Source organism: Zosterops lateralis (genome assembly GCF_965231275.1).
Source record: "Zosterops lateralis genome assembly, chromosome: 17".
Classification (NCBI taxonomy): domain Eukaryota; kingdom Metazoa; phylum Chordata; class Aves; order Passeriformes; family Zosteropidae; genus Zosterops; species Zosterops lateralis.
The window spans coordinates 8,924,088-8,948,046 of NC_139777.1; the positions used below are offsets into that span (position 1 = coordinate 8,924,088).

The 23,959-nt window shown below is 60.7% G+C and overlaps 1 protein-coding gene across 1 annotated transcript; it reads left to right on the top strand.

Moving 5' to 3' along the window:
• The first annotated feature begins 1,422 nt into the window (after window positions 1–1,422).
• Window positions 1,423–23,347, top strand: SMTN (smoothelin). The gene is made up of 21 exons (XM_083874249.1): window positions 1,423–1,647; window positions 6,627–6,787; window positions 7,025–7,118; window positions 7,211–7,289; window positions 7,383–7,666; window positions 9,133–9,235; window positions 9,440–9,669; window positions 9,796–9,859; window positions 11,025–11,123; window positions 11,640–11,978; window positions 12,933–13,036; window positions 15,196–15,312; window positions 16,310–16,468; window positions 16,560–16,635; window positions 16,895–17,059; window positions 17,569–17,631; window positions 17,801–17,864; window positions 18,199–18,369; window positions 18,468–18,588; window positions 18,660–18,811; window positions 22,440–23,347. The coding sequence occupies exons 1-21, from the start codon at window positions 1,597–1,599 to the stop codon at window positions 22,588–22,590; spliced, it is 2,847 nt and encodes a 948-aa protein (XP_083730375.1). The 5' UTR covers window positions 1,423–1,596; the 3' UTR covers window positions 22,591–23,347.
• The last annotated feature ends 612 nt before the right edge of the window (window positions 23,348–23,959 follow it).

Consider the following 23,959-nt stretch of genomic DNA (forward strand, 5'->3'; position numbering starts at 1 on the left):
TATGTGGCAGTGCCTGCTCCCATGTGACTGCAAAGCTGCAAGTGATGCAGACCCCTGAGTGTGCTGGTGCCTGGTCCCTGAGGGGCTGTGTAACAGCAGAGATACAGGGCAGGGCAGACCCCAGACCCCTGTGTGACAGTTCTGTGGCAGACATGGCAGGGATCATCCAGCAAGTGAAGATTATGTTGCTGCTGAGATTGACAGAGGGTAATGTGATGTTATGTTAGAGGTTACAGTGCTTGAAGGGGTTGGTTTAGTGTAGCTGCTTGGGCAGCAGCTGCCATGCTCCAGTGGAGCCCAGTGTTGCTCAGGCCTGGAGAGTGGAAAGCTGCTGAGGAACCTAGGGGAGCAGAGGGCTCTGGGATGCCAGTGCAGCTGGAGACCCACCCTGCCAAACAGGCCTGAAGTGAGACATCTGAACCAATACTTCCAGCATGGAAACTGCTGGACCTTCTAGGCACCTCTACCACACCCCATCTTTCTGGCCTACAGTGGTGGGTCCTTCCCTATGTCAGATGATGTGGTCCTGCTCCATCCCATCCATCTGCCCAGAAGTGCAGTGAACTTAACCTCAGTGACTTCCTCTGGAGAAGCCCCTTGGTCTCTGGGTTGCCAGTCAAGGCAGGGAGCAGCACCTCTCCCCCTCCCCGAGGAGCTCAAAGCAGGTGGCAGCTGTCTGCTTTGCAGAGCTCACAGCACCTCTGGGTTATGTCAGGTACTCAGTCCTCTCCAGGGTATCCTTCTGGCCTTTGCCTGGAAACAAGATTAAGCCCCAACAAGATTAAGTGCAGAGCAGGGCTGCACTTCAACTGCAGGTAAGGAGCTTGAGGTCTCCAGGGGAACCTCTCCACAGCGAGACACCAGGGCTTGGTTGTCCTAGCACTGCCTTCTGGGCCCTGGGACAGGATGTAAGGACAAGGACACCACAAGCAGCTTCTGAGTTAGAGCAAGCAGTGAGACCATGTGGGGGGAACAACACATCCCAGGGAGCCCTTGCAGGCTTTTGAGGGTGTCCTGGGCGTTAATCCTGCCCAGGATTAATGGGATTAATAGGAGCTCAAACGGGTCCCTAGTGCACACAGGAGCATCCCATGGTGTGATCCCCGGGGCCCGGTGGCGAGGGCCTCTGGGTAGGAGGTGCTGGTGGCTCTCTGCCCGCATCTCACAAGCCACGGGGCTCGGGGACACTCTGCGGGCAGCAACACACCCTGGGGTGCCATCCCAAACCCAAACGGGCTGGGCCCAAGTTCTGCTACTCCAGCTCCGGCACGGGGGCCGGGACGGGAGTGAGCCCGGAGCCGCACGGCACAGCACGGCGGCTCCTCTCGGTGCCGGTACCGGGACAGGGCTGGGCGCCGGGATACCGGACCCGCGGGGCCGGAGCGCGCCGGGCTGGGGGCAGCGGGCGGGCGGGGCGGGGCGGGGGCGCTGCTGGGAACACGAACGGGAGTGGGACGGCGCCGCGGCGGGGCAGGGCCGGGCCGGGGCGGGCGGGGCTGGAGCGCCGCCGAACGAGCGCGGGGCCGGCCCGGCCGCGCTTTGTTGTCTCGGCCGCCAGCGAGTCCCGGCCGCGGCGGCGCGGGCCCGGCGGGCAGGATGTCCCAGGAGAGCCTCCTCGGGATGGACGAGGGAGCGCTGCGGAAGCTGGTGAGTCCCGCGCCTGCCCCGCGGCTCGGGGTGCGATGCGCGCCCGCGGCGGGTCCAGGGCCGGATCGTGCCCGGAGGTGCCTTTGGCTCCTTGAGCCCCCTGGGCCGGGGGCTGCTGTCCAGGGCGCGGCAAGAACGGGGCCGGGCGGGCCTCGGGTCTGTCGCTCGGCCGGGGGATCCGGAGCCATGTCTGGGGGCGGATGTAGCGCCGGGGACCCAGCGCTGGTCCCAAGGGCAGCACCTGGAGGGATCCGCGCCGGCTCCGCTCGGGCTCCGGGCCGGGTGAGCTCCAGCACGAGTCTCCGCTCCGCTCCGGTGATTCCCAAGGCTCTGGCTCGGCCGCTCTGGCCGTGCTTGGCCCTTTGCTCGCAGCCGTGCCCGGGCGTACCGCCTGTGCCGGCTCCATCTTCTGACCGGCGGGTCCCGGGGAGTCGCTCCCCGATGCCGGCGCAGTTCCCTCTCCCCGCTTTCCCCACGCGGGCTCCCGCGCTGCCGGGGCTGGCGCCGTGCCAGGCGCCCTTCCCGGGTTTTGCCTCCATGGCTTTGCATCCCATCCCGTCCCGCGGGGCGGCTTGTGGGGCACGGACCGGAGCCCTGCCCCGGGAGCGAGAGCCGCAGCCGTGGAGCAGTCCCGGAGCCCTGCCCCAGGAGCTGCCGCGGCCGCTGAGCTCTGCAGGACGAGGGCCCCCGTGTCCCCAGACGGGACTCAGAACTCAGCCAGGGCTGGTGTCCCGGGAAGCCCCTAGAGCTGCCCGGCTTTGGGTACCCCCGGGGGCTCCCGGCCCGGGGCTGGGGCTGTGCTGGCTGCCCCGGGGGCTGCCCCGGGGGCTGAGCCGGGCCAGCGATGGGGAATGGGCACGGCAGGAAGCTGAGTCAGCCGGGAAGGCAGGTCTGCTGGAACAGGAAAGAGTCGGGATGCCGGCGGGAAGTGAGGGCTGTGCCGTGGGTCAGCACAGGGGCTGCTCCCGGCTGAGTCTCCTGTCCTGCCACCCTCAGCCAGATCTGAGTGACAACACGCAGACCTGCCCGTGGTTCGAGCTGAGGAGCCCACTTGCTTCTCGTGGGGTGATGTCGGGACAGACGGACCACCCATCCAGAGGTTTGGGGATGGGTGGTCAGGGTGTCTTCCCATCCTGCCAGTACTCCAGCTCTGCCATGGCCCAGCTGAGGTCTCTGATCTGAGATGGAGCCCCAGGAGAGGTGGTGGGTTCCTGGTGTCCGGCCAGCCCAGGGAGGTGGATCTCATCCTGCAGCAAGCACTGCCTCTATGGATGCTTTTTCTTTGACATGCTGAGGCTTTGCCTGTGCTTGTGACCCACATCTCCCTATGCTGTGTGGCACAGGCTAGGGAAAGCCTCATCTGAGCTGACGTGAGTCAGGGAAGGAATTATTTTTCTTTTGGTTAGGTTTTTGGCTCCACTCTGCTGGAAGAGGGTTAGTCCATATAAGGGAAAACTGCCTCTCCTACTGCTTCCTCCCTTCTTCTCTGCTCTCCCCAGCCCTCCACTCTGCCTTGCTTATCCTCATTTCTTCCAAGTGACACCTTGGCAGCAGCATCTATGTCCCCAGGGAAACTGGAAGAAGGAGGCTCGGGGACTTAGAGGTCCCTGCAGCCCCCTCACTCCTATGCTAGCTGGGCTGGGAGCTGCCAGGAAGCCTCTGTCCTGCAACTCCTGCCTAGGCATCCATATGATTCCCTCCCCAGCTGCCCACTGGTATCCCAGTCACAGGGAGGCCAGTTGGGATGAATCAATGGTGCAGCCTAAAGGTGACCAAGAGCCTGGAGAAGCCAGAGGGAGCTGTGGTGGATGGGGTGCTACTGCAGGGTGGCCCTTAGGTGGATGTTCAGAAGGAAGAGATTGTTTGAGCATTCACCGCTGTACTGAGCTCCAGGCTAAGGCCTGCTGGCCTTGAGCTGGGGAATGGTTCCCTCTTCCAGCCCCTCTAACTCTTAGTCTGGTGAATTAAGGAGGATGTAAATACCTTTGGAGACAGAGGCAGGGCAAGCTTGAGATAGGAAAGTCACTGCCATGGGAGCCTCTTCTTCTTATACACAGTAGCCTTTGGCAAATCTTTGATGGCCCTGAGAAGCACTGCGTCCCTGCCATGTCCCTGTCATCCAGTGTCCTTCCTGCTTTTCTCTGCCTGGGGAGCAGCCATGATCCCCGTGGCTCTTTCCAAAGGTGAGAGTGAAGCTTGGAGCTGTAGAAGGTGCTTGATGTGCCAGGCTCATCCAGTGTCCCAAAGTGGTTTCCCTGTGGCCAGGCACCAGCCTCCAAAGTGCTGTGTGCTCCAACCCTCCAAAGAGCCCGGATGGATGCTGGGCTAAGTAGCCTTCCTGGAGAAGCTGCCCACTGCACCAGGCTCTGAGCACTGCTGTGTTGGGCAGCAGTGGGGAAGCAGCCTATGGGTGCTGTGCCAGTGCCCTTTGACAAAGGCACTCTGTGTGCCGAGGAGGGTGTTTGCTTGAAACCATTAATTTGCTGGCAGCTGGGCAGGGCCCATGGGGCCCTAGCGTGTGCTGATCCCTGAGCCTGCCTATGCTGGCAGGGTTGGGCCCCGAGTCCCTTTGCAGCTGTTGTGGTTTCTGTCGTGCTTTCCCCTGCCACTGGCTACGGAACTTCCAAAGCTGCTCATTTGCCTCATCCAAGCTCCCTGCTGACGTGGGCTTGGAATAAAGCATTTTCTCCTGCCCTGCTGTTTGTCCTGTGGGGAGAAGCCTTCCAGGACCTCGGTGCAGGTCAGGTCCCAGCTGGAGCCTCCTGGGTAGGGCAGACCCCAGAGCTGGCAGGTGGGTGCCACACACTGGTGCCAGCAGATTTCCTGCACCACGGTCCGCAGGTCTGGTGTCCCACTGTGTCCCCCTTTCCTGGCACTCACAACTTCAGCAATTGCTGTGTGCACGCCCCTTCTCCTCCCTCCCTCCACCTTCCCCACCGCCCTGACCCAAGTGCTGGGACCAAGCCACTCACTGCCAGCAACTTATTTAGGGAAGGCCTTGGCCATGTAATATGCAGTTAAGGACTGTTTTCCTGTCCTCAAAGCCTTTGGATGGCTGCAGGGAGAGCTGTCCTTACCACAAAGCTCTGCCTCCAGCCCCTCATTTTGAGTTGAACCAAATTGCACCACTTCCCAGCCCATCGATGCTGCCCTGTTTGCAGGGAGCTAGGCCACCATTGCTGCTGGACCATGCCTTTGTCCTGGTAGTAGTTGTCACCACTGTAGTGGCATCTTTGGGATGCTGGCAGCCATCCAGAGCAGACGGGAAATGAGAGGCCCATGTGGATGGACGGGCTGGTTTTCTCTCCAACACTCCCCACTGTTCTGGCAGTGCTGTGGCTCCTTCTCTTCTCAGCCACTTCCCTGGCCTTGTGGTGGCAGAGGTGCCTGCTCTGGATAAAAGCCCAGAATGGGCTGCAGGCCTCAGCTCTAGCCAGGATGCTGAAAGGGATGATACTGCCTGCTGGTATAGTGGGGACTGCTGGGGTGGAAGGGAGAGAGCACCCTGGCTCCAGGCAGCTCCTCCATTTTTAGAGTTGGTCCGCCCTAGGGGTTGGTAGTCCTGACCACCAGGATCTTCCCAGCTGGGGAAGGATAATGCTCCTAGTTGGGCTTTGCAGCTGCCAAGGGTTGGATGACCACAGTTTTGGCTGTTGCTGGGGTGGCACATGGCATCTCTGTGCCTGCTCTGTGCTTGCCGGCTTCACTAAGATGGGAACACCCTCCCATATCTCCAAACTCCAAGCAGAGAGGGCAAAGGGCAATAGCTTTTCAGGGTATCTGCAGAGAAGTCTGCATACAGGTGGTGGTGTGGGGCCACCAGGCTCAGTTCAGGTCCAGTCAAGGGACTAACCCTGGATCCCTGCTGCAGCAGAACCCAAAGAGCCTGGATGGGTGGCCTGTCAGTGGCCCATGGGACAGGAAGGGAAGGGACTGATGCTCTTGTCCTTTGGCACAGCCATGGCTTTTCCCAGCAGGATGTGGCTTGATGCTGACAGCAGCTGCTGTTGGTCACGGGGTTTATTTTTAGTGAGCTCCATGGGAAATCATCTCCTGGGTTCCGAGTGTCAGGGCAATCTTGATGTCCTACAGCAGGACAGTGTGAGGATAGTGGGGCCATGCCTGCTCTGGCTGGCCTTTCACTGCAGATCTGGCTGCCTTCTGCCCCTTGAACATCAGGAAGTGTGTTCATGGCCCTCCAAAAACTGGAGCTGGCAGTGGGGTTGGGCTGTGACCTGCTCTGGAAGATGGGGAGAAGCTCTGGGTGCCCGTGCCAGATGCTGGCCTTCGGTGGGCTGAGGAGCACCTGGAGCACCTCTGAGATGTTTATGGGGACACTTGTGGCAGATTTGTGGCTGTGCTTCCCACACATAAAGGGTTGGACTTGGATTTAGGACAGATCCCACTCATGGATTTGGTTCCAAGAGCTGTCTGCCATCTGCTAGCAGTGGATGAGGGTGGGGAGGGCTGCAGGGTGGACAAGATGACCTCTTGGTAGGATGCTGGGGCCCTTTCAACCAGGACCTCCTGGAGAACATGGGATGGAAAGACAAGGGGCTCTCCTGTCCATTTGCTCAAGAGGGGCTGGCGTGGGTAGGAGGACTCATTCCAGAGCTGGTGGCACTGGGAGGGGCAGAGCCGCAGGGCACCAACCCTTGCAGGCAGCAGGACCACTGGTGGGTGTTCATTTCACATGCTAGTCTCTTTGATCTTTACACGCCAGGAGGTCTCAGTGCCACCATGGCAGCCCTTCCTCACCATGGCTGGTCCCAGCATCCTGCCTTGGGGGACACCCTGCCCACTTCCTGCAGGGCCTGGCAGTGCCGGGCAGCGTGCACTGGGCATGCGGGTGTCACACACAGAGAGCGCCTTTGTCCAGAGCGTGGGCAACTCATGGTAGTGTGGCAGAGGGCGGCACCAGCGCTGAGACAAAGGCTCAGTGGCCAGAGCCAGTGTTGAGCCCTGTCCTGTGCACCCAGCTGGAGGCCACACTGGACCTGGCCGAGCGGCGCCGCATCCGCTCGGCTATCCGGGAGCTGCAGCGGCAGGAGTTGGAGCGGGATGAGGAGACATTGGCATCCAAGCGCTTCCGCCCAGAACGCAGCAGCCACCGACAGGACAACAAGGAGAATTGGCCACAGTGAGTCCTCTTGGGAGCTGGGATCATTCCCTGCCTCTGCCCCTGGGAGATGGGGGCTGTGGTACCTGGCCCCACTGTATCTGGGACAGATTTGAGTGAACGTGAGGGTGGGAGCAACCTGGCATGCTTGGTGCATGGTGGGACCTGTTGCCTGGATCTGCCAGCTGCCCACAAGGGGACTTTGTTTGCAAGTGCCCATGACAGCTCCCAGATAGCCACCCCTCTCACGCTGCTTAGGTCCCAGCGCCTGGAAGAGGAGCAGCAGGCAGCCCTGGCTGCCTTGTCTGAGCAGCTCGAAGCCATAACCAGCGTGGAGGAACTGACAAAACTGGTGAGCAACTTTGTGCCAGGGTGGGCTGTTTGCTGGGATGGAACTTGTGCTGGGGCTGACCCACTTCTTTCCTGGGTCCTTCCCTCTTGCAGCTGCGGGCAGCAGGTGAGTATGAGGAGCGCAAGCTGATCCGAGCTGCCATCCGTAAGCTGCGGGCTGAGGAGATTGAAGGTGAGGCACAAGTCCCGTGTTCTGGGGTGGATGTCCTGGAGAGTCTGGGATGTGGGCAGCTCCTTCCTGAACACCATCTTTGCTCCCATCCAGCTGCGACCCTGGCTGGAAATGTGCAGAGCAGCCGGAGGGATGGCAGCAAGCCCCTCACTGTGCCTGGGGAAACAAAAATTGTCCAAAGGGACAATGCTGAAACACCAGCCCTTACTGGAAGTGAAGAGAGCTGTGATGAGGGCAGCACCAAGCCTCCAGGCAAAGACAAGAGTGGGGAGAGCAGCCAGCAGGACGACACAGAGCCGGCACTGGCTGGGCCAGAGGAGAGTGGGTACCAAGACGCTGTGGAGCAGCACCCTGCCCAGGAGCCCAAAGGCTCAGTGGTGAGTATGTAGAGCACTGCAAGGGGTGGGACTGTTCAAGATTTCACCCTTTCCTGGGGTTCCTGTGCCAGCCTGTCTGGTGCACAGAGCCCTGGGCAATCTGTGCTTTCCGGCCTGAAGCAGGTGGGGCTGGGGTCTTTGGGGACAGGGGAAACATGGCTGGGCTGTGTCAGCATGGCCCCAGAAGTGGTGAGCTGGGGCTGGGGCCTCAGGCCAGAGTGCCCCTTGGGCTTCTCCCAAGGATGCAACCTGGTGGGGATCTGGGAGCCCCTTGATGCATGTAGTACACCCATCTCTGCTCCAGTTCTTGGGGATGCGGCTCTTTGGAGGCAACAGCCATTCATCTCTCCTGCAGCCATTCCCTTGCATGGGTAGAAACCTTGATTCCCTGTCCCTCTTCTTGTGATGGCTGTTCCTGCCAGCCTTTGAGGGGCCAGGGCCTATTCTGGAGTGAAGCTGAGGGCTTTGTGGATGGGAGGATAAGCTGATGTGCAGAGCTGGAAGTAATGAGTACAGGGATGTGACCCCAGTGCAGCAGGGGTGACCCTGCAGAGACTGTGGTGGTAGGAGATCTCTGCACCCAACCCTGTGGGGTTGCCCCTTGCAGGTAAGGGTGGGAAGGGGAGAAGCAATGGGTGTGCCCACAGCCAGGTGAGAAGCTGTGGGTTCCCTCATCTGCCTCTGTCCAGCCCTGCTTCTTCCTCCACCTGCCCCAGGGTTGTAGCAGGAGACTGCCAAAGGGATGTGGCCTTGTGCCACTTTTCATCATTGTCTGCCTCCCCATCCGGATGTGCTGGCACACTGCCCCCCCCTGGATGGGCTGGGACATCACTGAGCAGCTGAAAGGGCTGTTCTGCTCGGTCTGGCTGATGACTACAAACACAAGGGCGTTTCCATTCTTGGGTTTGGGGCTTGATTTCCCTGTCCCCTCTCAGGGCACCTCTTTGTCTCCCCCTGCCCTAGAGTCATGGTGTTGCTAGAGGCACTGGCACAGCCAGGACTGGCACCTTGTTCCCTAGCTGACACCAGGACACCCTAGCCCTGCTCAGACTTATGTCAGAGACACAGCTGTCACCTGTGTGTGGTCCTATGTCCAGAATATTTCATCATTTGCCAAGCAGAGCTGCAGGTGCTACAGACAGGGACAGAGTAACATAAAACTGGGTATTCCCTGCGTCACGGAGCCCTGAAGTGCCTGGGCTGTGGGCATGGGGAAGGTTTGGGGTCCCCCTTCACTAGACAGTCTCCCTCCCTTGCCCACAGGATGCAGCAGGGTGTGGGGACACTTGTCCTCCTGCAGCCTCTTGCTGTGACCCCTGTACAGAGACTGGATTGTCAATTCCCAGCAGCATACAGGCAGGGACCTGGATAGCACGGGAAGAGACCACAGCCTGTGCATCCCTGGCTGGAAAGGGCCATGGTGGACCAGTCAGAGACTGGAGCGGGGCTGGTTCTGTTCTCCGCAGGCCTGCAAGCAAGAGGATGTGGTGGAGCAGGAGCATGTCCCAGATGGGATGCAGAAGCTGTGCAGCCAGCAGGGAGGAGACCCCCAGAAATCCAGTGCTCAGGGTGAGTCCCCACAAATATCCATGGCAAGTCCAGTCTAGGTGTGTGCTTGAGACCAGAGCTGTGCCTGGCCAGTTGCAGGACAATTGAGGACATACCGTCTCACAATGGTGGGTGGGGCAGCCTGGTTCCTGGCGGGGCTGCCAGAGTAGGGATGCATTGCAGGCAGCTGCAGGCTTCCCAAGCAGAACCTCTTCTCACGCACAGCTGTGGTTTCGGGGACCCTCGTGCTTCTGGAGCTGCAGCCAGCCCCAGAGCCCAGTCCAGAGCCTGAGGATGGTGGTGAGGACCTGCAGCAGGGCCACCCCCAGGGGCAGCCCCAGGCAGCCTGGAAGGAAGGGAACCTGGGCAGCCCTGCCAGCGCCCCAGAGCCCAGTGTGGCGCAAAGCCCTAAAGGAGAGCAACTCATCCCAGGCCAGCCCAGTACTGGCAGCCAGGTACAAAACTGGTGGCAGCTGCCACTCCCTTCCTTGCCCAGGGCTGGCAGTCTGTGGGTGAAGGCAACTTGATGGGGGGACTGCATGTAACCCCTAGCTGAGTGCTCTGCCCTTCTACTCCCACAGCTTCATGTTGGGGTGCACTGCCAGGTGCTGGGGCCAGGTGGGAGGCACGAGAGGCCATCAGTGGGTAAGTGTAGCCCTGAGGAGGGTGACATGAGAGCTGTGGCCCCCTGCCAGCTGGGCAGCACCACCCCAGGGCCCACCCACTCCCCTGTCCTGCAGCATGTACATCGCAGGCAGCCCTAGGGACATGACCCCAGCCCGTGTGTGCTGGGCCAGGAATGTGAGTGCAGGACACGGCCAGGCCAAAGGTCACCCTTGGCTGGGGTCCGATTGCTGCCTAGCCAAGTGGTGGCAATGCCCGCCCCAGCCAGGGAACTGGGTGCCAGGCGGGCTGTTTACTGGGGCTCCCACTCTGGCCGGGTTACTGCAGGGCCATGAAAGGGAATCGGTGCCAGTAGTAAACCCTGGCCTTTTGCATTCTTTGTCCCAATAAGGCTGGGAGCTGTGCACGGCTGGTTTTGACCACCCCCACCCTGGGCCCAGCACCCTGCAGGGCCTCCCCACACCCCTGAGGGATTCCAGTGGACAGCAATTGCCCTCTTCCTACTGCTGGGAAAACCATCCCCATGGCTGTGCCAGGAGGAAATTAGGGAAAAACCAAAAAGCAGCTCTCCTTCCGGGGTCAGGGGTGCTGCCCTGGCAGGCAAAGGTTGCTGTCCCTCTGAGGAGTTCCTGGAGTCTGCTGGCTCCTGGGAAGGAAAAAGCCCCGGGAAGATGCTAGGGGTTGTGGGTTGCAGCATGGCACAGACCTGGGGTAGAGGGAAGTGTTCAGGATCCGACACGCTCCCCCCCCCTCCCCCTCCTTGCCTCACAGGGGGCTCAAACCTGGGTTCTGGGGAACTGAGCCCCCCTCCCTCCATGGGCATCAGTGACTCCAGAGCCCTGCCTGCACCCTTGAAGGCTGAGCCACCTGCCTCCCTCAACATCTCTCCAGAGGCAATGCTGTGCTGGGGAGTGGAGTGATCCCAGCCTTTCAACACAGACCCCAGGGACCCCCACTGCACTGCTGGGCAACAGAGCCTCCCCTCCTCTGCAGTGTGGTTTTGCAGTGTGGTTTTGGGGTGTAGGGCAGCCTACACGTGCTGATGAATTTTGGCACTAAGCTCTGAGAAGTGTGGAGTGATGGGGGAGGATGCTGTGCTGGGGTGGGGGGATGCCAACAGCACCTGTGCCATGCTCACCCTCTGCTCCCTTTGTGTCATTCCTTCCCTGGCCTGTCTCTTCCCAAGCATCAGTGCCCACCCAGGAGGTAATGGGGGCCCCGGCTCGCCTGAATACTCACCGGTGGGAGCTGGCATCCTCCTCCCTTAGCCTGGCTGGCCCAACAGGTAAGATCCTAGTGGTGGCTGCCTCCATTCGCTGCTTCCCAGTGGCAGGATGTCCCCGGTGGAGCCCGGGCGGGTGCGGAGCTCCGCAGTGCCAGGATGCCGCAGGATGCTGCCGGCTGCCCACCTGCTCTTTTGTTTCCTGCCCAGAATCCTTCCCCCCCTCCCTCCCATCGATGTGCACAAGCATCCGGCAGCAGTGGGGGGAGGGAGCAGAGGCTTTGAGGGGCTGCAGCCGCCCTGAGAAATGCTGGCTGTGTGATGGGATCTCTGGGAGGCACCAATACATCCCGTGAGCACCGTGGGGGATTGCACGCATAGTCAGGCACTCCGGGGGCATTGTGCGTCATGTGGGTAACCTAGGGGGGGCTGCATGCATCGCAGGGGGCACCCCAGGATGGGGGGCGACGCGTATCGCAGGGGGCACCGCGGGGCGCGGCGTGCACGGAGCGGGGCCGAGCCCCGGCGGGGACACGCGTGGGCGGCCGCAGCCCGGTGACCCCGCGCCCCTCCCCGCAGCGCCGCGCCCCGCCGGACCCCCGCCTTCCCCCGCCGCCGGCTCGGTGCGGGAGCGCGCACAGCGGTTCGGGCCCGCGGGGGCGGGCGGCGCGGGGGGGCGGGCCGGGGCCGGGGCCGGGGCCGCCCAATGGCAGCGGGGCCCCCGCACGGCCCCGCCGGCGCCCGCTCAAAACGCGCGGGGCAACGGCGGCGGCGGCGCAGAGCAGCCCCTGGCGGCCCCTCGCCCCGCCGGCTCCCGCCTCGACGCCATGAAGACCTTCTTCACCATCGAGATCAAGGATGGGCGCGTCCAGCCCCTGGCGCCCCGCATCACGGCCACCCCCGGCGGCCAGCGGGCAGGTGGGCACCGATGGGGTACGGGGGTGTGCAGGACGGGTCCAGCGGGCAGATGGCATCTGTCATGAGGCTTGACACTGTAGGGGCGATGGGTGTGGGTGTCGTGCAGGGAGGTGGGACTGGAAAAGGTGGGATCTCTCGGGAAGGTGGGCACCACAGGGGAATGGACATCTGCCAGGCTGTAAGCACTACACTAATATGACAATGTGCACGGCTGGGCAGTGGAGCAGGTGGGTGCCAGTGGGCAGTTGGGCACTGACAAAAGCTGGGCATAAATGGGCAGGTGGAGGTGAGCAGTCCGAGCCAGGCCAGGTGGGTGCTGATTGGCAGCAGTGGCATTTGAGTGCTGGCAACCCAGAGGCTGAGCTCAGGTGCTGCCAGGAGAACAAAGCGTGCCTGTTACCCCTCATCTCAGCCTGCTTGGGGCATTTCAGTTCAGGAGACCCTCTGGCCCTGCAGCCTGACCCCAGCCCCACTGTCTTACCGTGTTTATATTTGTGGTCATTCCCCAATCCCTGCCCTGCCCCTGTAGCCCTGCCCCATCCTCCCCCACTGACCTGCTAGTTCAAGGGAGCCCACGCCATCCTGGTCTGTCCCATCCCACTGCTGCACTGTGTCTGTTCCAGCCCTGCCCCAACCCTGCTTGCCTGCAGATATGGCTGGCTCAGGATGCTCCTGTGGCCAACCTTCTCACCAGGGGGTCTTGGCTCCAGCTGAAGCACTGCAGAAAGTGCCCTCCCTGGGGGAGGATGATGAATCAGGGCAGTGAGGAGTCTCAACTTCCCCATCTCTTGCTTGCCCCCAAAGCCCTTTCCTTATACCAGAGCTCAGTGCTCACTGCTGGGGCAGGGCAGGGTGTGTGGGGCAGGCAGATAGTCCAGCCAGAGTCACTCCCCAGCTGTGGGGCTGAGCCTGCGGGTTGGATCAGCCCCCACATGCCTGTTGCTCCCCTTGCAGAGGTGACACTGGGTCTGCGGAACACCCCCATCCGCATCACCACCATCCCCAGCAGTGTCAGCAGCATCTGCAACATCAGCAGTGTCAGCAGCAATGTCACCAAGGTGAGTACCCAGGGGGTCTTGTGGGGTTGTGCCCCACCTAGTTGTTGCCTGGCAGCTCCAGGGCTTGGGGTGGGGACCAGGGACCAAGGAGTTAGTGTAGGCAGCATGCTCTGTCTGTTTTTGGTTGATGCTTTTGTTTTGGTAGGGTTTTTTTCATCAAGAGACCCTGGACTTGGTGTGTGGTTGCACAGCCCCACATGAGCCCCCTGCACTCTGGACTGTGCCACCATGTACTCAGACACTTGGGGAGGTGGATAGCATGGGAAGAGACATGGGGGACAAAGGAGTCTTTTGTGGGTGTCCCTCTGTTTTAAACACCTTTAAGGGTGGCAGCAGCTCAGGGAAAAACCCACTGGCAACCAGCCGTCTATTTTTTCTCCTGGGGATGGACTTTGGCCATTTCTGGGGAGCCTGCCTTGGAGGAGGATACTCCTCAAAGGTCTTCAGCTTTGGGGCTCACCCTTGTGCCCACTTTGAGGGCACTGAAGAGCAGTGGCCCTGTGGTCCATCTACCCACTTTCTCCACTATGCACCAGCAATCGGCCCTGGAGGTGTGGGTTGGGATCTTGCCTGTTTCTGCTATGCCATCCTGAGTGGAGAGTGCCCAAAGCCCCAGTCCACCTAGGAGGGATTCTTGGGTGCAACTGGCGAAAAAAAATCCAAAAAAACAACCCCTCTGCAGTGTCTTGCAGGGAGAGCAGGCTGTGGCCACCCTGGGACTGGGTGCATACAGGAGACAGCCCTTCAAGGGCTTCAATCTGCTCCTGCCCATCTAGGGTAATGCGAGGCGCCTGTGTGCTGCCTTGGCAGGAGCCAGGATGTCAAACATGGCTCTGTCTCAGTTATGGCCCTGTGCACTCCTGGCTGCCTCTGCAGGAACAGCACGGTGGGTGGCCTGTGTCACTGTGAGTGGCTGTGGTACCACCCATAGCCTGGGGCATACTGGTGGCTGTGGTACCACCCATAGCCTGGGGCATACTGGTGGCTGTGGTACTACCACTGGCTTCACCACATCCTCAGCCCAGCCCTTGCCAGCATGAGGCTGGCAGTACCCACAGGTGCTGCCCACACCTGCCACCAGGTCCTGCCTGTAGGCAGCTGGCTGTGGTGGGGTGACTTCCCTGTGCTAATGCGCTTAGGCAGGCTTGGCCCAAGTGCTTGTCAGCTCCCATTAAGGTATTAGTGGGTCTGTCCAGTGATGGGTGGGGGGCCTGAGACCCATCAGCTGCCTGGCAGGACACGCAGCCCCCAGGTATGCTCCTGGTGGGCAAGGAAGAGGAGGAGGATAAGGCAGCGGTGCTGGCAGCCCTGCCAGGAAGCTTGGTCAGAGAACCAGCAAGCTCCAGGGACCTGGGGGAAGTAGCCACAGCGACATGTCTTCTCACTGGTGGGGTGCTGCCTGTGCCTGTGCAGGGACCTGCTCCCCCTGGGGCAGGCATTGAGCAGCACGGGGATATGAAGACTAAAGTCCATGCTGTGACCAAGGCCCTTGTATCAATGCCAGCGTGGGGCTGGAGATGTTGTGCTGTGGGTGATGCTGGCCCAGAGTGGGACGGCACCTTGGCAAAAGAACACAGCAGTGATTGACCTTTTCACTCACCCAGCACTACAGTGGTCAGGGCTGGTCCCCAGGCTGGTATCTGGCCCTGGCAGCTTCCAGGGGTGGGGGGGGGCACTTGCTGAGCCACCTGGTCCCATAGCTGGATACACTGCCAAGTGTGGTGCCTGGCTCAACACCCCTGCACGGGACCCCCGGCTGCTGGGACCAGAATAGCCCACAGGCAGGGAGCGGGCCAGCCTCCAGCTGCGGGGGTGCCTGGGCCCCTATAAAGGGCAGCGAACAGCTGAGTGGGGCTCACTGCAGAGCCTGCACCGCCACCATGCCAGGGCTCAGCTTGGAGGGGCTGGTGCAGGCTGGGGCAGCTGAGCTGGCAGAGCTGCGGCAGGAGCTGGTGGCATTCTGTGGGACGGCAGAGGGGCAACTGGAGCAGGCTCTGCAGCGAATGCAGGCGCTGGAGCAGGCACTGCAGACATTGGAGCAGGAGCACCTGGAGTTGTGGGCAGAGCTGGGGCGCCTGGGCCGCTGCCTTGATCTGCTGGCTCCAGAGCTGCAGGGATCCCCTGGGGAGGACATCAGCACCCTTTTTCTGGAAGCACAGGACCCTTGTGCCCACTTTGAGGGCACTGAAGAGCACAGTGGCCCTGTGGCCCATCCACCCACTTTCTCCAGTACGCGCCAGCAATCGGCCCTGCATCTCTCCCGAAGCAACAGCAGCGTGAGTGTGGGCAGCCCTGCCCCATAACAGGGGGAAGGGAGGGTGTCATCACCAGCCCCCAGGGCTCCTGGGGGTGTCCATAGCCCTCTCACAAGGTGTGACTATGGCAGTGGTGCATGGGGACACGACACCGTGGGGATCTGCCACTCCTTGGGCTCACTGTGGTGGGGCTGTGCACCCATTTCGCATTCCCAGTGTGCCAGGTGGGAGGCTGCAGGCAGCTGTGTTGCCCCCACCACAGCACCAGGGACAGGTGGTGGCCAGCATCAACTCCTTCTGATGGCTTTGCCATGGATCAGTTGCTGGGTCACAGGATGCAGAATGGGGCCAGGTGTGTGCGTGGCTGTTCTGGCCCCACTCTCTCATCCTTGGTGCCTCTGTGCCCTATTCCGGGCCTGGCCCACTGCCTGCTATGCATTGCTGGGGGGTTGTGCTGAAAGGGACTTGGCATCCTAGCTGTGCTCAGGCAGGGGTTGAACTGGCCTAGATCCTGGCAGGGATGTGGGGGAAGGCTCTTGAACTCCTGCACACACTCTTCTCTACACTAAGTCCCTTAATTCCATGGAAATCCTTGTGCTGCTAATGGTGTGCACTGGCCTTGCCAGCACCTTGCACACTGCTGGGTGACAGCCCCTGCCCAGCCCAGAGCCCTGGGCAGCCCCTGCCTGCTGGGGGACCCAGCCACCTCCTACCAAGGAGCAGGGAGGATTTGGAGATATTATGGCATTCAGACTGGAAGGAAGAGAAGGACTGCTGGGCCCTCCTGGGGCATGGGATGCTGCAGATTGTCATACTCCCCTGCCTGCCTTGGGTTCTGCAGATGCTTGCGGCATCCCACCGGCTGAGAGCACTTAGGCCTCATGCAACACATCCTCTCCAGGGTCCTCACTGCCTGTAGCACTGGGCAGGTGTCAGGGTGATGAAGGCCTGAAGCCTGAGAAGAGGTGGGGGGTGGCCAGGCTGGCTGGGGCTCAGCTGCATGGTGATGTTCTTGCAGATGGAGCCGGAGGTGGTGGATCAGCACCAGGCACCAAGGCGGGAACCAGAGCTGCCCAACGGCATGGAGAAGGTGCAAGTGAGGGAGGTGGAGAGAAGGAGCAAGTTGAATGTCGAGGAGCTGAGCAAGATTGAGGATGAGGATGTTCTGGATAAGATGGTACCTCTTCCTCTGGCTTGAGCTGCTGCAAGAAGGTAAAGGGACCTCAAGCTGATGGCAGAAGACTAATGATGACTTTCCCCTCCTGCAGCTGGATCGGACCACAGACTTTGAGGAGCGACGGCTGATTCGAAATGCCATGCGGGAGCTACGCCAGCGCAAGCGAGGTACTCTGGGATTCTGACCCCTGCTGGGGTCAGGGTGGTGGCAGTGTAGGGTGCTGAAGTGGGGCTGTTCAGCCGTGGGGAAGCAGTAAGGGTGTGTGCTGGGTCCTCTGTTGCCCTCCCTGGCTTTGTGAGGCCAAGGACATCATCCTTCCCACAAACCAGTTGTGGCCCAGCAGCAGCTGCAGGACCCCTGGTATGGCAGGAACCATGCCCTCCACTCCACCTCCCTACTAATGCCATCTCCCACTCATGTTTGCAGACCAGCAGGAGAAGGAGCGGGACCAGCGGCTGCAGGAGGCTAGGAGCCAATCTGTGGCAGGAAGGGCTGGCCACGCCACAGAGACCACCACCAGGCAAAGCACTCAGTCAGCTGATGGCTCAGCACGCAGCACCGTCACCAAGACTGAGCGTCTCGTCCAGTCTAGTATGGGCTGGGCCGGGGAGTGGTGTGCCAGTCCTTTGGGGGCCTTGTAGAATCCTTCCCAGTGGTCTGCCACCACAGCTCCTTTGCCATTCACTGCCTGTCCTGAGTCTGGCTTGACTGTGCTTGGGAGCAGGACTGTGTTTCAGAGCTGAGTCTCTGTCTTCCCCAGAGCCTGCCAGGGGATAATTAAGGGTTCTGCTCTGGTGACTTCTCTCTGAATCTCTAACCCTGTCAGGATGGCAGGGCCTCATCTGCACCTTTGGCCTTACACGCCTGCTCTCCCAGTCCCTGGGTGGCTCAAGCTGAGTGGCTGCAGGGGCTGAGGGATGCCCCAGCTCCCTGCTGCTTTGCGCTTGCCTCTGTCCTCCCTCTGCCTGCCATGCCCATGGCCCTACCACCTGGGACTTCTCCCTGTTGCACTGCATGGGTGTGAAGGTGCTTGGCAGCAGCAGGAGTCTGTGGGTGCTGCTCCTTCCAGCCCAGCAGTTCTTGTTGCTTTGTCCCTGCAGGTGATGGCACTAAGACCTCCCGTACTACTACCATGGAGTCGAGTTATGTGAAGAGATCAGACAGTAAGAGGGTTTTTTCCTGCTCTTTCCCCACAGCTTCCTCAGGGTGTAACCCTGGGGCATTGCTGCTTCTGAGCCGTCGCTGCCCTGGTGCAGGCAGATTGCTGCCTGCCTGGCACAGCTGCCCTCAGCTCCTGCCCAAGGCCTCTCTCTCCTTTCTCTCTCTCTGCAGATGGCAACAGCACTTTTGTTCAAACCAAATCATCCTACAGCTCCTCATCCAAAAAGACAGGCAGGTGAGCAGCGGTGCCTGTGGGGACAGCCCCACATGGTAATTGTCACTCATCTGCTTGCACAAACCCTCTGCCCAGCTTGCAGTGTCCCCATGCAAAAGTGACCCCAAAGTCTCCTGGTCCTTGGGGTATATTCATTGTGTTCAGAGGTTCTCATGGGTTCTTCCATGCGCACAGAGATAGATAGGTCTGCCAGCTGAGGACCTTAAGCCACCTGTCTTCTGTCTCAGGGGCATGGAGGTCTCCAGAGTTCCAGGGCTGGCCATGGGCTGAGACCACTGCTTGCCCTCCTCTGAGTTGCCCACAGCCCCTTTAGCATTGCCTGTGTCTCTCTCAGCATTTTTGACCGCGAGGATGAGAGTGCTTCTCGACAGAGCAGCCTGGCTGCACTGGAGCGGCGACAGGCAGAGAAGAAGAAGGAACTGATGAAGGCTCAGAGCCTGCCCAAGACATCGACCTCACAGGCACGCAAGGCCATGATGGAGAAGCTGCAGAAGGAGGGTGGGAGGTGAGGCTGGGGCTGGGCCAAGCTGGCCAGGGCAGTGAGTGCTGCACAAATAACAACACCCTGCAGCTATGGATAACATCCCACATTTCCTGCTACAGTCCAAACCCTGCAGCATCACAGACCACCGTGCAGCGCTCCTCCAGCTTTGGTGTGCCTAATGCCAACAGTATCAAGCAGATGTTGCTGGACTGGTGCAGAGCCAAGACCCGGGGCTATGAGGTGGGTGCCACGTCCTCTTCCTGCCCCAAAGCTAGTCACTCTGTCCCTTGGTAACTCTGTTTCCCTCTCAGCACGTGGACATCCAGAACTTCTCATCCAGCTGGAGTGATGGCATGGCCTTCTGTGCCTTGGTCCACAATTTCTTTCCCGATGCATTTGACTACAGTAAGCTGACGCCTCAGAACCGCCGCCAAAACTTTGAGGTGGCCTTCTCTTCTGCAGAGTAAGTACCTCTCTTGCCATTGTATGGACTTGGGATGGCTTGGAGTGGCTTGGGGTGGCTCTCCTGCTCACTGCTGGGATGAGGGGGGACATGTGGAGGTGATGGTGTTGGAGGTGGGTGCCTGTAGGCATCACTCCCTCCATGCAATGCAACAAGGTTAGGTGCTGTGGGGGCAAGCAGCAGCTCTGTGGCCAGAGTCACAAGAGGCCAGTGCAGCCCAGTCTGGTGTGTTAAGGGTGGGTATGGGGTCTGGGTTCCTGGGGGGGGCAGAGCACCCAAAGGCAGAGCAGCAGCCCTATGAGCCCACCTGGCTTCAGGCAGTACATTCCATCCTGGGGTACCAGGTGTGGGACTGCAGCCTGTGGGGCAAGCAGGGTTTGCCTATGCCAGGTGCCTCCTTTCACAGTTGTAGGGGCTCAAACACCGTTGCAGCTTCTCCAGTCTCTTCCCTTCCCCTTTTGCTTCTGGTTTTCCTGGGTGCTGAGAGATGGGAGTGCGCCCAGCTGGAGAGCTGGCAGCAAGCCCCTCTCTTCTTCCTTCTGTCTATCTCCCACCCACCCATTCCTCTCCTCCAGCCCCCTGCCAGGGTAGGCAGGGCTGGGGGTGAGGGTCCCATCCTGCTGATGTCCAAGGTGGTGGGGTGAGATGGGGACTCCTGCAAGCTCCCAGGGTGCCGTGGTGCTATTTGGTGGAGCGAGAAAGGGGCTATGGGCCTGGCTCTTGGCGCTCCTGTTAATGGATTTTTTGCCTTAATTGGGAAACTGATGCGCGGACTTGAGAGAGCCATCGATCTCTCCGGCCTGTAAGCCAGGTGGCCTCTCGTCCTTCCTCCTCCTCCAGCTCTTGTGAGCGTCCTTTCCCAAGCTTCCTGCACCAGGGCTGTGCTGCGTGGTTCCAAGTGGAGCTGGGCAGGAGGGCTGGGCTTGCCCCCACCCCCACCCCATCCTCCCAGCGGGTCTATATAGGAGCTATATAGAGCGCCGCTCCACTCTGGAACCCGCTCCCTGAGCACCTGGCGCACCAGAACACCTCACTCATCCTCCTACTCCCCCTCCTCTTCCATCTGTCTTTTCCTCTGGACTTCACGCCTCTCCACGCCACTCACCTGCCCCTCTCCCCTTTGCTTATGCCCCCCCAATATCACTGAATGGCCTTGGCATGGGGTGCCCCAAGCCCTCCTGCCCCTGCATCGTGCATCCCCAGAGCATGCCAGAGCGGAGCAGCTGCCAGTGGGATGGGAACTGCACTGATCTGTGTCTTGTTTTCTCTTCCTCCCCTCCCTGACTGGGCTGCGGTCACTGGCTTGCCCCTCTCTCTCCCTGCACCCAGGAAGCACGCGGACTGTCCGCAGTTGCTGGACGTGGAGGACATGGTCCGGATGCGCGAGCCAGATTGGAAGTGTGTGTACACATACATTCAGGAATTCTATCGCTGCCTGGTCCAGAAGGGGCTGGTAAAAACCAAAAAGTCGTAGCCCATTGTCAGCCCCCCAGGACCCATGGTGAGAACCTTCCCCTCCAAGTACCTGCCCGTGCCCTCACCACCACCAGGGCTCAGCAGGGAACTGACTGCCTCAGCTGTGGATGAGGCTGGGGGATGCTGGTGGGTGAGGGGCTAGACAAGGCCCAGCAGGAGCTGGGCAGAGACAGCTGGCTGGGCTCAGTGCCTATGGGGATTTGGGCAGGGGGCACTGTCACCTTGGAGTGCTGCTTGTTCTCTAGCTGTGGGGAAGGCAGTAGTTAGAACAGAGCACTGCCCCCATGGCTGAGCCTGACCCAGGGATCTGGTGCTGGGGATGCCACTCAAGGTGTTGTGAGTGGTGCTGGCCTGAGTGTGGGTGGCCCCCAAGGATGCTGCAGCATCACTGCTTCCACTTGCTGCCTCATTCCCCTGCCCCAGGGTGCATGCCCAGCTCCAAGATGCTGCCTGCTCATATATGGGCAGAAGCAGGAGCCTGGAAAATGTGACTCAAGTTTCAGGTCCTGCCTTGTCCTGCAGTGTTTGTGCCTGTCTCAGGGCATCCTGGCTGGTGCTAGAGCTGCGGCTCCCCTGGCTCTGCACAGTGCTGGCACACCAGGGCCCAAACAATGGCTTTATAAGGGCAGAGCTGCTCTGTGCGCTGCCATTGCTCCACCATTACCCCCCCAAGCCAGGCTGGCAGTGGCAAAGGGCTTTCCCAAGGCCCCAAGCCTCATACCCCCCATCCCCACAGTGGCCAAATCATGAGGTGGGGCTGGTGCCAGCCAGGCTGTGGGCTTGGAGCCCACTGATGGGATGGTTGGGCCCATGGGACCCAGGGTGGGGGACTCTCCTGGGCCCTAGTGCTCTCCCAGGGGCTGGCAGTGGCAGGAGTTGCTCCTTGAGATGGGGCTGTTCTAGAGGGCCAACATGTGCAGCAGGGCTACTGCAGGAGGGGAGAGGGGAGCTACAGAACTTGGGTTGAAGGTGTGGTCCTGGTGGCAAACATAGAGTTCAGACCCTCTTTGTGCACCCAGAACCTTGAGTGGCCCAGGCCAAATCAGCAGATCTGGTCATGGCAGCAGCAGGTGCTGCCAGTTTGTGTCAGAACCACCCCCAGTGCCAATGCAGCCCTTGCTCCAGCAGCAGCCTGAAGGGGGAAAAGTGCCTGATAGGGGTGTGGGACCTGGGCAGGGCCAGCAGGGTTGGCAGCAGTGGCAGAGTTGCTTCTGTGCCCCCCACTCCTTCTCTCCCAGTAGAGAGGACAAGAGGTGGCCAGATCCTTTTCATGCTCTTCCTGGTTTTTATCATAACTCCTAATTGTGTTGTCAGTCCCTTCAAGCACCCAGGGAGCCCCAACTTGAGGAGAGACACGGCCCAGAGAACTGGATGGGTGGCAAAGCAGAGTGGGCCACCCCACCAAAAGGGCAGCAGCAGAGCTCCAAGTCTACTATGGGGATGGGGACACAACCACTGATGATCTGCCAGGGTGCCACAAGAGTGATGGCTGCTGGAGGCGGGTCCTGCATGGACTCTTGCATTGTGGTGGGACAGGGAGAGGAAGAGATAGGCCAGGTTGAGTGAGCTGAGGCAGGGCAGTGCCCACTCCAGCAGTAGGGTGTGCTGTGCCTGGAGCAGGTGGCCCCCAGGCTCCAGTCCAGGGCAAGGCAGGGAGCCAGGCTGGCAGGGCTTGGGGGAAGGCAGAAGAACAGGGTCAGGGCTTGAGGCAGGAGTAAGGGGCAGCATGTACCCAAGACCCCTGCTTTCCCTGAACCACTTGGTATGGTTTGAGGCAGGGACACAGCAGACACCTGCAGCCAGGCTGGGCTCTCTCTAAAGGCCATCAGCATCAGCTGGAAGAGCAGGGTGGGCATGGCTTTAGCAGGGGATGACTGCCAGCACCAAGAAGTGGGACAAAGAGCACCCAGGGGAGCAAAGGGTGCAGACAGTTGTGGGCAGGCACTTCCCAGGGCAAGACAGCATGTGCTCTTCCTGTTAGCAGCAGCAGGACTGTGGGTACCAGGGTGGGATGGGAGATTTGTGAAAGGAGCTGACGAGGTCTGAGGGCAGCAGTGCCCACACCAGCAGGCCCTGGGCAGTGTGGTGTGCCCATCCCAGCCCCCACATGGGGCAGCTGCTTGAGGCCATGCTGAAGGATTCATCTCTGCAGGACGCTGGTGGACTGCGTGCCGCTGGTGGAGGTCGAAGACATGATGATCATGGGGAAGAAGCCTGACGCCAAGTGCGTCTTCACCTACGTGCAGTCCCTCTATAACCACCTGCGTCGCCACGAGTTGCGCATGCGGCAGAAAGAGTGCTAGACCCTGCCCTGCCCACCCCCACTGCCGACCTCATCCCAGAGCTGCCTGCAGGCAAGGGAGTTGCTTGCCTGGGAGGATCTGGGGGGCCATGGGTGTGGCACTGGGGATAGGAGAACTCTTCCACCAGGGCACCCCCCACACCTCTGCCTTGGCAGAGCTGCTTCTGCTGTGGGCTGACCCTGTGGGCAGAGTCAGGTGGGCACTGCTGGGGATGCTCCCACCTTGGCTTGCCCCTCATGCTCCAGCCTTTTAAGTTATTTGTTCTCCAGGAATTATTTGCCCTGCAGGTATCATCCCTGTGTCCCTGGGGTGGCCCAGGCACAGCTGTACCCTCAGACTTGGGCCACCTACTGGGTCTGTGGCTGAGCAAGGCTGTACAGTTCAGCCAGGGTCATGGCACATCCTGCAAGCAGCACCTGTCAGTGGTTCCCGTGGCCCCCTGCAAGGAAGCCTCTCTGCCTACTGCAGGCCCTGCTTGATGTCACCTCCCTGGGGACAGCTCCACAACGTGCCAATACCCTGCTTCCCACCTCCACGTGCACTTGGGGCACTTCCACACTGGGGGCACCTGTGGGCTGGGGAGGGGGCAGCAGCGAAGGGTCCCAGGGGAGTGCAAGGCAAACAGAGCAAGCTGGGACAACTGCCCCCACTCTCCAGCTCAGGGCACCCGCGTGCTCAGTGCCGCTCGCCCCTCTATCGCATCTCTACACCCATGCTGACACGTGTACCAGCACCAGCCAGATAATAAAGGTTTATGTAGGGCAATGCCTCTGCCTCAGGTCCTTCTGCTAGTGGCGTACTGCACACCACAGTGCTTGAGGAACGCTGGCAGTCCAGCTGCTGCTGGCCCCTCTACCTGCAATTCGAATGCTCACCCAGCCTGGAGGGACATTGGGGCATGTACTACTCCTCGCCTCATTGATGATGCTGAGCCACCCTGACCAGGGTTCACTGGTCCCCATCGCCCCAGGCCTGGCACAGGGAAAAGATCCCACATGGCCAGCAAGGCTGTGGTCAAGTGCAGCTGTGCCCCACTTCCTTCCCTAGCTGAGGGCCAGATGTCCCCACTGTGCCAGTGCAGCCATGGGGCCTCAGTTCAACACTGCAGGGCTTGCTGATGGGCTCATGCCCATCCTGCTGCTGCCTTGTGCTGAGAGCAGCTCATCGTATGCCATGGTGCCCGCCACCCTCACCCTTCTATCATGCTGAGGAGGGATGGCACAGGAGCAGGACACTTGGTCTGTAGGTTGGTTTGTGGCTCACCAGCAGTGTCTATGACTATGCCATCCTCTCCTGCCTCTGTGAGAAGCTGTGGGGCACCCAGCTGTCCTTGGAACAGAGCAGTGTGGCGGGATGCATGCTGCCACGC